Source organism: Astatotilapia calliptera, chromosome 19, assembly GCF_900246225.1.
Source record: "Astatotilapia calliptera chromosome 19, fAstCal1.2, whole genome shotgun sequence".
NCBI lineage: Eukaryota > Metazoa > Chordata > Actinopteri > Cichliformes > Cichlidae > Astatotilapia > Astatotilapia calliptera.
The window spans coordinates 22,253,346-22,266,760 of NC_039320.1; the positions used below are offsets into that span (position 1 = coordinate 22,253,346).

The window sequence follows — 13,415 nt, forward strand, 5'->3', positions numbered from 1 at the left end:
TTATTAAGTAATTCACTTAATCAGATGACTGAGAAAACAGGTCGACATGTGTCTTTCAACCATCTCTGAACAGGTGCTTTCATTTCACTGGGTTGCTTTTATATATTAAATCTTTAGAGGACAAGGGATTTTTAATGCTTTAAAACACTCACCTGGTTATTTTTAACCTCAGAGCTGGTCCTGTCTTAAGTAGAGCAGACAGCAGAAGCCAGCTATTCAAGGAGATTCAGTTGTTTCAGTTCAAATCTTCAGTGTAATTTTAAGCTGCACACGATAACCTGTAGCCTACTTTAAAAAATAACAATAAGTAAAACCAGTCTCAGTATGATTATGTCCTAAATAAAAATGATCCAGCGGTTTCTAGAGAATAATACTTTAACAATATTACAGTTATATGAACACTACTTTAACTAAAACGCTAAATGTTTTAGTTAACTGTAACGCTTGGAAGTGTCGCAGTTCAACACTGCCCTCTGCTGGTAGTTAAGCTTGGTTCCAATGAGAAGTTCCCACATGCATAAATTGTATTTTTTCTCAGTTTTTTTAAATTTTATTTCTCTACAGCTGCACCAAATTGTTATACAATTCAAAAACTAGTGGGTCAGATGTCAAATTTCATTATGTTTTGATTTTACACATTATGCAAAATCATGTAAGAAAAATAAGCAACTCCAATGTGCTTTTCCTGGCTTAGATTACACGTAGCTCTGCACCATAAACTTGTTTTTGAAGAACATCTACATTCGTGATGCTTCTTGACAAATTTATTTTTTAAAACCCTTTCAAAAGTCTGAGTGATACTTTTCATATTCCAAGTAAATATAACCATGAATACACAAATGCTACCTTCGTGTGATAGCTACTAATACAACTGCCTACACACAATTTTTAAAGAGAAGCTGCACTCACAGCAGTGTCTTCGTCTTAAACATATTCATGTTGTAGTAAATGCAGTTTACTTCAATGAGAAATAAAATAGTCATGACACATTTTATAAACATGTATTCATCTTTATTGGCCAGATGAGTTTAGCTCAGACAATAACTCCATATTGTTTCAGAACATCTGTGTATTTTGCAATCTTGGACTCGACGTTCTTTTCTGCCTGCTTGGTCAGATTGATCAGTGTCTTTTTCTTGGTGTAGCGGAGCTTAGACTTCTCCTTTCTCTTCTCCTCCAGAGTGGCTGTGATAGCCTGGTACTTCCAGCCAACCTCATGTGCCAGACGCCCAAGGAGGGCGAACTGAGGGAGAAATGAAAAACCATATGAAATCAACAGTTCACAAACTGACGAGAACAATGTTACACAAACTAAATGGTTGTGCCTGCCAAACTCAAAATTTACAGCCGAATAATCGTAAATGGAGTAACCTTATTGTCACCCTTTATTTTCTTTCCTTAACAAAAAACAACCTTGTAGGCTCACCTTGCGAGAGGGCTTCAGACGCACAACTTTAAGAGCAGCTGGGACAACCATGCGCTTCCTCTGTAAATCAAATAAAGCAAAATCAGATAACGAAGACAACAGCACATCTGAACTGCTATAGGCAGCGTGTCTCAGACATCATTTCTTTTCATGGTTACTATTCAGACAAGGCAGTTAAGATGTATGGCATCACAGACAGCACAGTCAAAGCCACTTGTGGGGGCCGTAAAGATTAAGGAAAGACATTACCAGCATACCTTGTCATAGGGTGGGGGGATACCATCAAACACCTTCAGCCTCTCCAGAGCAGCCTGACCTCTCTTGGTTTTGTGAGGCAGCATACCTGTTTAAAGAGAGATTGTGCTTTAAAAAAATAAAACAACCTCAGTTTCCATCAACATATGCTAAACTGAAAAAAAGTCAGATGTCTGAAGTCTGCTTCATCAATAGATCATTAGCTTTGCTATAAACAGCTTTACTGTGCTAAGCAAGTATCATAGATGAATGCAAATACACCCCTTCATGTGCCGGTAGTGTCACTTCCTCACCTCTAACGGTCCTCCAGAAGATCTTGCTGGGAGCCCTGAAGTGGTACGGACCACGAGAGGGGTTGGTGTTCATCCTCTTGCGCAGGAAAGCCAGGTACTTCACTGCAAACAGGCACATGATCCAGAAGAGATATACATTAGCCACATTACACATACATCAAGATACATGCAAGGGGCAACCATTGCTTTATTAAGTAATGCTGATGCCTCAGATGGTAGTGCATGTAAGGTTTTCTCATGGTCTGTGAAACTCAAACTAGTAAAACATCACCGACAACAAGCATTTTAAAGGACTGAAAATAGGACATAACCCTACTTACGCTTGTTACGGTAGAAGTTGCCAGAGATGTTGATGCCTTCACATCTCACCACCACCACTTTGTGGCCTAAAAGACAAAATGCCAAAAGTTAATCCCAACAGTTAAAGAGAGTAGCAAACAGGTGCAGATACTGTTTGTTTCCTGTCTCAGATGGTAGTGCATGTGAGTTTTCTCATTGTCGTTAAACTCAACCAAGGCAGTTAATACAGTCATCATCGACAGAATGACACAACAGCAGCCAACTATGAACACATTGTTCATCAGTCTTACATGCTGCAAAACACACTGTGCGACATGGATCTGACACAAGTCTGGAAGTTAAAGGTAAAGTTTCATCGTAGCATTGGTCGGTCTTTGTAGCCATCTGTGTGTCTGCATGTTTTGTGTGATTGCATCTGGACCATGTGTAGAAAGAGCATACAATGCTCTCTGCAGGACTTTTGCACAAACAGTCATTTTTCACATACAAAATGCAAGTGTTTTTTTAAAGACATTACCCACCTGAACTACACATGAGGACACAAATATCAAATTTTTTGGAATGGAAATCAAATACTCATCCTTCTAGTTCTCGAATAACCGTATAATTCCTAACTGATGCTATGTAACAAGAGCCAGTAACTAGAGAATTCCCAGAGCAAGTGGACATCATGAGTATTTTCAGAAACAATACTACTGACACTGTTCACAGTTCAGGTGTGTAAAACTATACTAGATTATGTGTTACAATCCAAACCACCTTATTTTGCACAGTTTACCTCCAACAGCACCCCACAATGGCTCAGCTATTTCAGGTTAGTTTGCACTGCATTCCTACTGAATGGTCAGCAGGTACAGCAGCAGTCTCATTATGAGATACTGCTACAAAATTTCTGACACTGTCAGGATATTGCTCCAAGGAGTCCATGCATGTAGTGTGATACAACAGCTAAATTCGAACCTCTTGACTAGGACAGTCCAAAAATCGCACAGTGTATACTTAACTTAAATTGTTTATTATCAAACATTTATATTGTTTATTACCAAAATTCCTATTAATCTCTGAAAACTTACCCAGAAGAACCTGTTTAGCCACAATAGCAGCAAGTCGGCCGAGCAGATGGCCCCTGCCATCAAGCAGCAGAACCTAAAATAAAAGGTGGGGGAAAAGGATATCAATGCTTTATCCTCACCGTGAAAAACACCCTAGTAATTCCCCTATAATCTTGTATAGTAATGTTAATCAACTTGCATTTACTATCTACTTGACAATCGTCACATTATCAGCCTTGCACTAACATACAAGTTAAACGGTAATAAAACGCATTTAACCCCATCACTGTTTAATAAAGGGGTTTACTGTGAACTGAACTGTATTTCTGGCTCCACGTCACTGTGATAAATGGCACATGGGACACTATTGACTTGCCGGTTGAGACATAACGTTTGCTTAGCATCTAAACGAAACCGCGCTGACGATTAACCTTGTATTTTTTGAGTTGAAATGTCATGAAAGGTTCCCTACACAGAAGCAACGAAATACCACCCATTAAATTTAGTTAAGTTTGCCGGTACGTTTCCCATACGACCATATATCCAGTACACACGTTAAACCTAGCCTCGCAAGCTAACAGCGTTGACTCAGGGAAGCTGCCATGATGAAGGCACGCTCACTCGGCTATAGCGAGCTGCCTCAGACATTCCCTAAAAATAGGTCTCAGAAAAAACACTGAGCAAAACAACGACTACACAAAGCTGTCCCAAGTTATCGCCAGTCGCTTAACTGCAAAACACAAGGTTTTATTTTGCCTACAGAGCTGAAAAATGATATAATATCTCCAGAGCAGCTTCCCACCTTATTGAACCGGTCCGCCATGATGTGCGAAAAGAAAGACAAACGGGGTTGCTCGTGGTAAAAGGCAGGGGTGGGCGGAAGTGACGACAGCTTCCTTCGTTCTCGTGGCTCACAGGCTATGAAAAAATAGCGCCACTGTTGGGCGAATTAAGTTCAGTATTATAAATTATGTATACTATTATGTATTATATAATTATATATTAATTATATAGCAATCGCAGTTTTGCTTTGCTGCTCCAGGACCTGGACAACTTGTTGTAATTCTGCTCTCTACCAGAAAATGCTGAATGAGAATGTTCCATCATCAGTTTGTGCCCTGAAGCTCAAGCACACTTAGTTTAGGCAACAGGACAATGATCCAAAATGCACCAGTGTCCACTTCTAAAGGGGAAGGGAGAAAAAAATAAGTGGTAAAGTCCTTTCAAGCTTGAAAACTCAGTAGATGTACCTATGATATCAATTTGAATATCCTAGGTAGGCTAGGTAGGCAAAAAGCAAACAAAGAAAAAAGAAATCATAAAGGTGTTAAATACTTTTAAAGATCTTAATAGTATTAAATTTATATTACCCTACTTCAGATCAAGATGGCTTTAAGGAGCAGTTTGAAACACATATTGACCAGGTCACATATTTGTGGTGCCAGATAACTTTAATTATCTTTTTTTTTTACCATTTTTATATCTCACATTAAAGGTGTGCTGGTTGCAGCTTAGTCAATTTTATCACTTGATTTGCTGCCTATTGTTGCTCATTGAAAACAATGTTTCTCACAAGTTCACAAACTGTTCACTGAAATAAAACAGTTGCATGAAGCACAGATTATATTTAGTCTTTTTCACTTTGGCATTGTACCTGTGACATACGGCACACCAATGAACAACATCACACAGGAAAATGTTCTTGGAGAGCATGCCATGGAACCCGTACTCATTTCTTTTAATCAATTTTAATACCTTTCAAGAATTTACATAAGTACCATCACTCAAACATTCATGACTGGCATAACACAGTGCACGCAGAAACTAGTGTGGTTACTAAATGAGTCTTGGACAGTGAGGAGAAAAAAAACAAAACTTTTGTTTTATTTTAAAGGCTTCACTCAGTCATCATGCTTCAGCTTTCTGATCTTTCCCTTGTGGCGGTCAATCTCGCGCTGGAGACGTTCAATCTCCTTTTTGTGGTGATCAATTTCGTCCTCATGGTGCTGCTTTAGTGCTGCCAGCTGCTCCTTCTCCTTGCGCCTTATATGAAGAAAGACAGATATCACGCAAGCTTATTTTCATGTAGAAGAGGTGGAAAAAGTGGACAAAAAACTGTCTCTATAAGTTGAATTTCATACTTGAAGTACATCTCCTCCTCTGCAGCCTGCTTCTTCCCCATGGATCCACCTGCCTCTCTGATAGAGCCTCCACCACCACCACCTTTCCCGGCACCTTTACCCAGCTCACCCAGCTGAGTGGGTGGGGAAGTATTTAAGAGAAAAACAAGTTTAGTGAATTAACTCAGCAACAAGCAAAAAAATAAACAAACCCCAAAACCCAATAATAAATGCATAAATAAAAAATAGAGCTCTGAGTATTTTCTATAAAGACATTTCTTTAACAGATGGCAGCTTAAAATTAAACATTTCTTAAAGTTACTTTCTTTCTCAACTTTAGTGATCAGGGCTTTGTGTGATATTAAGGTGAATCTGCTGGACACTGTGAAAACAAGCCCACGTTGAAGGTCAAGGTTTTATATTTTTTGAGTGGGTTAAAAGGCTTCTTTGTTTCCAAGGTGATAATGGAGATATCTCGAACAGACCAGAAACGCTTTTTGAGCAAAACCTAAACGTCTGAGAGGACAAAGCAGCTCACAAAACCAAATTCTTTTTCTGAATAGTCTGACAGGTGGCAGTGCATACAAAATTAACCCCCTTGGCATATATAACCTATAATTATTAGGTAATAATGTTCAATTAGAAAGCTAATACCACAGTGCTACAGCAGGTGAACCTGTCATTAAGGTTTTCAGCTAGCAAAAATGATGAGGCTAAACATGTCACACCGCTGTATAACGGTTACACGGTATTTGCAATGAAGTGAGGCGGTTGCAGGACGTTTATTACCTGGTCGGATGACATTCTCAGCTGTGAGGTGACAAAAGTCCTGATATTAGGCCTCAAAAACCTCGCCATGTTTATGAAAACACCACTGACAAGTAGTGTCGAGCTTGTCCTTGTCCACAAAAATACACCACAGGACGGCGCCATTATGTCCAAGGCGGGGGTGCCAACAGAAGATACGTTAGTTCAATTAAATGATACATTTAAAAAATCTATTCATACGATGATGTATTATTTCAATTTATCTGCTAAATATATTTCATATACATAACATGGAATAATAACATAGTGCAGAAAAAACACAGTGTTTAATTCCCGCAGTGGTATGGTCTTAAAAATGGACACCGCATTGCCTCTCTTTACGTAGCAGCTGACCTTATAATTTTTGTTATGCTACATACCTATAACGCAACACGATGTGTGATTTTTTTAATTCATTTTTTAATTAATTTAAATACTATATACATTCACAGCTAGTGAACAAAAAGGGGTTTAAAATGTTTTTTAAACAAAAAAACAAAATCAACAATAACAATGGTTATTTCTACTTTTTTACATAGCTTAATTAAATAACTTGTGAATTGGGTTTTTTTTAAATTGATATTTTAGTACACAGTAATTTTTTATCTAAAGAAATAAGTTTATAAAACATCAATTTATTTTTAAGCTGAGCATCAGGATGGGGAAGAAAGGGTATTTAATTAACTTTGACCATAGCATGGTTTTTATAAGTACTTCAAAATCTGCTGATCCATTGGGAATTTCCCACACAACCATCTCTAGAGTTTACAGAGATTGTAGGAAGGCAACAGTAATTCAAATACATGAATGTACATGCCAAACCATGAACCAGATGGGCTACAGCAGCAGAAAATCACATGAGGTGCCACTCCTGTTAGCTAAGGAAACTGAAGCTACAAATCTCAGAAGCTCACCAAAATTGGAAAAAAAAAGAAAAAAAATTTCCCCTGATCTGATAAGACTTACCTTTTGCTGTCATATTCATGTTAGGGTCAGAATTTTTAAAACAGCATGAAAGCATGGATCTGTCTTGCCTTGCATTAATGGTTCTGGTGTTGGTGGTGCAGGGGATATTTTCTTGGCATCCTTCTAGCCAAAGATCAGAACATCTCTGTACTCACATGACCTCGAGTCTCCAGGTCTCAATCCAATAAAGCATATTTGGGATGTGGTGGAACAAGAGATTTGCTTCATGGATGCCCAGGAACTGTGTGATGCCATTATATAATTATCAAAATCTCAGGAATGTTTCCAGCATTTTGTTGAATCTATGCATTACAGATATGGTGTAAAATGCCTCAATTCATACAGAGAATATATCTATATGAATTAAGGCAGTTTTGAAGGTATAAAAGGGGTCCAACCAGGCTGTGCCTAATTAAGTGTCCAGTGAGCATTTTGTGTGTGTATATACACACACACACACACACACACACACACACACACACACACACACACACACACACACACACACACACACACACACACACACACACATATATATATATGTAAAATTAAAAATATATTCCAAAGTCATCACTGGATGTAAATCTTATCTTTTGTGTGATTTTCGCAAAATTTTTTCTAAGTAAAACAAGCACCCCAAATAAGATAAATGCTTAGAAGATTTTATTCAACACTGCAAAGAAAGCATACACCCCCTCTCTGAGCAAACCAAACTCTGGCTCACGTGGTGAAATCTTGCCATCTCCCTCCCATAAGTCCCCTATAAATACTTTGCTTACCAGGTATCGCTGGCATGAAACAAAGAGAAAAACCAAACAAAAACTATGAAACTCTACACGAACTTAAAAATTCAAATCACATTCAACATTTTTTTTTCAACAATTCACTCCATATATCATTACTCTAATCACCAAAGTTACATATGTACAGGTATGGTTGGACCCTACATGACAAGCAGGTGCTTAAGAAAATTAAAACAGCAGCCCCTCATTGCATGTAAAAAACAAAACAAAAATAACACGTCTAATGTAATGTTCAAACGAAACATTTCGCACCGCTCTGTTCACTAGGTGATCATTATGGGTACAAAGAGGAGAATTGGAGGCACTCGTATTTTGTCACTGTGACAAAGAATCTACAGAGTTTCTCTTTAAATAAAAATTTAAAAAAGCACTGAATTGATTAGTAGACTCATGAATATTCACTTGAACTTGACAATAAATGTTGCACTTGCTGTACAAATCAATCTGGCCCGTGCATCTGTAAAAAGCATTGTAATGAGTAAATATACTGTATGACTAATCATCTTAAATTAATATAAATTTAAAAAAAACAACTTAACATTTAACAGCCAAATAACTTGTCAATTTCATTTGAGCTTCATACTTAGAAGGGAAAAAGAATGATGTACTGAATAAATTGTACAAAAATAAAAGGATTTCTAAAAACAAATCTATGAGTGCAATCTGAGAAATCTGATATGTGCTCTGACAATTGCTTTTTTCTTTACACGTTGTCCAGATCTATCACACACAGCAAGTGTGTAAATGGTTTTTCTGAATAAAAGAAAAAGAACAGTACAGGCTTAGATTTTTTTTATGGTTGCCTTGTGCTGATATGTTTTGGTTTTGTTTAAAACTAACTTTCAAAGAAAAAAAAAACAAAACAAAGTATGGCAAGTGAAGAAAAGGATAAAATAAGATAAAATTTGCTAATGGGGGGCAGAAGGGAAGGAAAAAGACCAGGGTGCATCACAGGGCCAGGAGCGGTCTGCGGAGGCCCTTCGGAGGAGGCAGCGGTCGCCGCTCCCCCTTCCTGCCCCGTCAGTCTTGCTTGGTGTTGCCCAGTGCTCTGAGGCGCTCAAGGAGAGGAGGGTGGGAATAGTGCCACATGGAAAACAACCAATCAGCAACAGGGAAGCCCAGGTTGTCTTTGTTCAGCTTGATGAGAGCCGAGTAAAGCTCTGAGGCTTTGCCCATGCCGCGAGCAAAAGCATCTGCCTGGAACTCAAACCTGCGACTCAGGACCGTCAGACAGAAAGACAGAACCTACAAAAGCGAGGAAGAAGAGAAATATTTAAACATCTCAAAACAACAGGGTTTAATTATTCAAACTTTCATGATCTCACACATACCTCGTTGTAAGGAGAAAAGATGAACTGGAAGATAATCATCAAGCCTATTAATGTGGGCTGGCTGTCATCGAAGCCAAAAGCTACAAACAGCTCCTTACGTCCAATCAGAACAGCAAATAAGGAGAAGCACAGGAAGGAATTCATCTGAAGAGATAAAAATAGATTCAGTTCAATCTCTGAATGTCTGTAGTATGATCTAATCAGGCTTTTATATGCTTTGGGATAAAACAAAAAGACATCCATCTGGGAGAAATCACCTGACTAATGACGATATTCTTGACGGTATGACCAAGCTTCCAATGGCCAAGCTCATGACCCAAAACAGCAAGGATCTCTGGGTTGTTGCATCCTTGTTTTTTGTTCTGTGACAGAAGATTCAAAATCAGTCACCTAAAATTTCCAACAACATCAAGCCTAAACATTAATACATTTAATACTTTGGGCTTTTCCCAATCCTTTATTAAAGGATTTTAAAAGCAAAACAGAGCTTAATGACAAAAAAGATATATATCTTTCAAGCTCTCAGACCAGTTGTTATCAAGCAAAAATCAACCAAAGTGTGTTTCAAGACAAGTAAGAATACTCTGTCTTTAAAAGTGTTTTTATGAATCAAGTGAAATTCTTCGCAACCTTGGGCTTGGCTTTAGACTCGCTGGATGTCTCATCACTCTCTGGCTGCTCAGGCTGTGACTCTCCAGCCTTGTTGAGCGGCGAGTAATCCTCCAGCAGTGTGTCAAACAGCACAATGCGTTTGTTCTTGAAGAACCCGTAGAAGTATGCATTGCTGTGTGAAGAACGTTTAGAACCTGGAAACAAGACAAAAATTCATGGATCTCCAACCAACCATCGCTCCACAATGTAAAAAAAACAAACAAAAAACAACATACTAATGATTGCAATGTAATAATAAGGGGCTTGATAATGTAAGGAAAAGACTCTAGAACAACAGAGAGAAATCCCCAACAAACGACCCACAATGAGCAAGCACTCTGTGACAGTGGGAATGATAACTAAAAAGACACATTCAAGACATACCTTCAACTACGTAAATTTTGGTGAGGGGGAAGCTTATGCTCTTGGCCATGGCTTCGATATCTGTCTTTAACTCTCCATCTGGCAATGGTGTGAATTTGTCAAACAGGGGAGCAATGTAATCAGCATAGATGGTTACAAGTACCTTAGAAGACAGAGATGACAGGATGTATTACAGGTGTAGTATCAACTATGTACTTCTTTTGAGTTTCTCACTAGTTATCTGACAAGAAACCCATTTTCTTATTACACAGTGATGCATTTTCAACGTTTTCACAGAGCAAGGCGAATGCGCCACTAACCAGAGAAACGACCAGGGTAAAGAGCCAAGCATAAATGAAGAAGTAGTCTCCGCCGATCTTTATGATGTACAGCAGCAGGGAGGTCACAGGAAGCAGGATGCACTGAGTGACAGCAAACTTCTTCACGGCATCTTTGAGGAAAAACCCCAACGTCTGAGAGGAAGAGCAGACATTAAAAGAGAACAGAGTAAACAGGAGATTAATACAGTGTGTTAGAGTTCTGATTTCTTTTTACTTCTTCACAGATTCTCCGGTCTTTGAATTCATTTTGGGTTTAAACAGACAAAATTTCACAGTCAAAAACTTCAGTCCATCAAAGTTCTTATTACATTTTAAATCGTTTGTGTTTTTGACATTAAACAACAAAGACACAGCTTCAATATGAGCTCTGGAGCCCATCAACTGTGGTAACTTCAATCCAATCAAACTCAAGTTAGTCTCGGCAACAAACAGTGAGTGCATTCCAGCCAGTGTACCTGCTGATTAAAGCCGTGCTTCTCCTCAATGACGAAAGTGTTGTACAAACTCCAGGGGAGTCCAGTTATAGCACTGAACAGGGTAGCAAGCGTCAGAAACACGAGGGACTGGGTGATCTCGTATTCTGGACCAAATCCAAAGCGAGCAGTCACAGAACCAGCGACAGCCCACAGAAATGGTATTCCACCCAGTAGCAGAATCAGCTGAAACCGTTTTGAGCACAATATTTTAAATGTGTGGCATACAGAATGAGTTACTAGGCTAAAACAACAGTGTCTTTTAGTTAAATGATCTTACCGTCCCCTCGGTCTCAGAATAGAGTCCAGACCAAAAGCTGAAGTTGCTTTTATCCAGCTGGTAAAGACGTGACTTCTCAAATGTTTCAGAATCCATGATCTTGCCCAGCTCCTGCGGTACATGGGTTGTTGTTCTATATATCCTCCTCTGCAGTGTAGGAAGACGTGCGCATAAAGTTACATTAACAGTGAAAATCATCAAGGTACTGATGTAGGGATCCAATGCGGTCAGTGTAACTGTCCAAGTTATGTATTTCAGATGTGCATTTTTCAAGTGTTAAACTCAAAACTTGACAAGTATCACATAATATAATCAATACTAATCCAATTTGATGTTTTCCTTTAAATATGTGTTTCAAAGAGCAACTTTTTAACTTGTTGAGTCAATACTATACAATCGTGTGAACGATATTGCAACAATTCGACCTTTGAGCTGGTGGGTGAGGCCAATAATTTGTGTGGGGGGTTTTTATACTAGGGATACCAAAATCTACTTTGAAGTCTTTTAGCTCTTAATCACTAAATTTGAACTAAAGAAATTTCACAGAACAAGTAAACATTGCCTACTGCCATGAATCTAATGATTTACAGGAAGGCCAATTGTGTTTGATAATCGTGTGAATCCTTGTCCATATTCTCATAAAACTTGCTCTCTGCACTCTTTCCATGTGTGTACTAGCATATCAAGACTACGTGATAATGTTCTCGGTTAAAGACGTTCTCTGTATTATTTGCTACATCAGTTCCTGTTCCTAGAGGAACTACACCCATCCCAACACTGTCGTGAGATACTTTTCAATGTGGCTTAACTGAAGTGAATAAAAAAATGTTTTAATAGGATTCAAATAGCTTCATATTTCACATCCACGTGTCTGGGCGTGAAATAGACCAGTAAACATTTCCAGCAAGCTGATTATGGACTCATAGCTTTGTGGTTTCGTATTAAGAAATCTTACGCTGTTGTGTTTTGAAACTAAATACCTAGAATACTGAATAGCAATAAAAGTCTAACCCTGCTAAACGGACCCCTTGGTCGCATCACATATTCAACTGTCAGAATATCCTATATTAAATGCAGACTTTATGAAAGACACAGCTCATAGTGAGTTCACGGGAGATTAAAATCAAACGTTTTAACCACTGTCAGCGGTTCGTTGATTTACGCTCTGCTTTTATTATAAAGCAAAGGGATTTAATCTGGTAAACAATTGACTCACCTGTCTGTAAGAAAGATATGCCTCCCAAAGGTATACTGTCCATGAAAACCCTAGGACAGCGTAAAATATCTGCTTTTCCACCGGCAGGTCAAACATAGTTTCAACCATCTTTGCTCTGTTAATCTAGCAGTTAGCTAAGCAGGCTAGCAGCTAATTAGCTTCCGCTCTACACACACTCACAGACAGCTCTTTAACCGTGAATTATGGGAACTATGCCCCTCCGTCAAATAGACAGATACAGACTAAAGTTTAGATCTTTGCATCCAGTTTTCATTCCTAAGAAAAGTCTAGGCTTTTACAACTAACATCATTCCATTCATCTCAACTACCGAGCCCGTTGGTTATGCGTATCAACGAATTCGGCACCCAAAGGAACGTCTTCTATAACTTGGTTCCGCAGTGGATTTTCTTAATTTGACTGACTCACTAAAGAGTTCAAATTTTTGTATTTCGAGAAAACACCTTTATTTCAACCCCCATTAATAAATATTCTACACAAATATTCGTGTAAAATGCAACTACGAATGCAAATGTATATTCACACTATTTAAACTCCTAATAAAGCATAATTTATGGTTTTAGAGTATTACTTCTTTTTTTTTTTAAAGCACTAGAACTACACGTTTATTGCTGGCGGTAGCGGCCCCATTTATCCCATGAGCATGATAGCTAAACAGACGTGGCAGCGCAGGAAATGTTGACTTTTGCTACTTAATTCCTCTTCTCGGTTCATTTTGA

General features: G+C 38.5%; 3 protein-coding genes and 2 non-coding genes across 5 annotated transcripts; all 5 read right to left on the bottom strand.

Annotated features, from left to right (window-relative positions):
* Positions 1-989: 989 nt before the first annotated feature.
* rpl13a (ribosomal protein L13a) lies at positions 990-4,207 on the bottom strand. The gene is made up of 7 exons (XM_026152426.1): positions 4,129-4,207; positions 3,348-3,420; positions 2,295-2,360; positions 1,975-2,076; positions 1,684-1,769; positions 1,427-1,486; positions 990-1,243 (listed from the first exon to the last, which is right to left on the bottom strand). Exons 1-7 carry the CDS (start codon positions 4,147-4,149, stop codon positions 1,034-1,036), a joined length of 618 nt encoding a protein of 205 aa, XP_026008211.1. The 5' UTR covers positions 4,150-4,207; the 3' UTR covers positions 990-1,033.
* On the bottom strand, positions 2,177-2,252 carry LOC113012783 (small nucleolar RNA Z195/SNORD33/SNORD32 family). The gene has a single exon (XR_003270748.1). It is a non-coding gene; the product is annotated as a small nucleolar RNA Z195/SNORD33/SNORD32 family (small nucleolar RNA).
* On the bottom strand, positions 2,435-2,517 carry LOC113012782 (small nucleolar RNA Z195/SNORD33/SNORD32 family). The gene has a single exon (XR_003270747.1). It is a non-coding gene; the product is annotated as a small nucleolar RNA Z195/SNORD33/SNORD32 family (small nucleolar RNA).
* Positions 4,208-5,023: 816 nt separating the features above from the next.
* atp5if1b (ATP synthase inhibitory factor subunit 1b) lies at positions 5,024-6,394 on the bottom strand. The gene is made up of 3 exons (XM_026152427.1): positions 6,236-6,394; positions 5,468-5,580; positions 5,024-5,369 (listed from the first exon to the last, which is right to left on the bottom strand). Exons 1-3 carry the CDS (start codon positions 6,377-6,379, stop codon positions 5,228-5,230), a joined length of 399 nt encoding a protein of 132 aa, XP_026008212.1. The 5' UTR covers positions 6,380-6,394; the 3' UTR covers positions 5,024-5,227.
* A 2,484-nt stretch (positions 6,395-8,878) lies between these two features.
* On the bottom strand, positions 8,879-13,077 carry zmpste24 (zinc metallopeptidase, STE24 homolog). Its single transcript, XM_026152892.1, has 9 exons — positions 12,678-13,077; positions 11,462-11,608; positions 11,164-11,367; positions 10,688-10,840; positions 10,389-10,530; positions 9,984-10,159; positions 9,611-9,715; positions 9,354-9,497; positions 8,879-9,267 (listed from the first exon to the last, which is right to left on the bottom strand). The coding sequence occupies exons 1-9, from the start codon at positions 12,783-12,785 to the stop codon at positions 9,043-9,045; spliced, it is 1,404 nt and encodes a 467-aa protein (XP_026008677.1). The 5' UTR covers positions 12,786-13,077; the 3' UTR covers positions 8,879-9,042.
* Between the last annotated feature and the right edge of the window lie 338 nt (positions 13,078-13,415).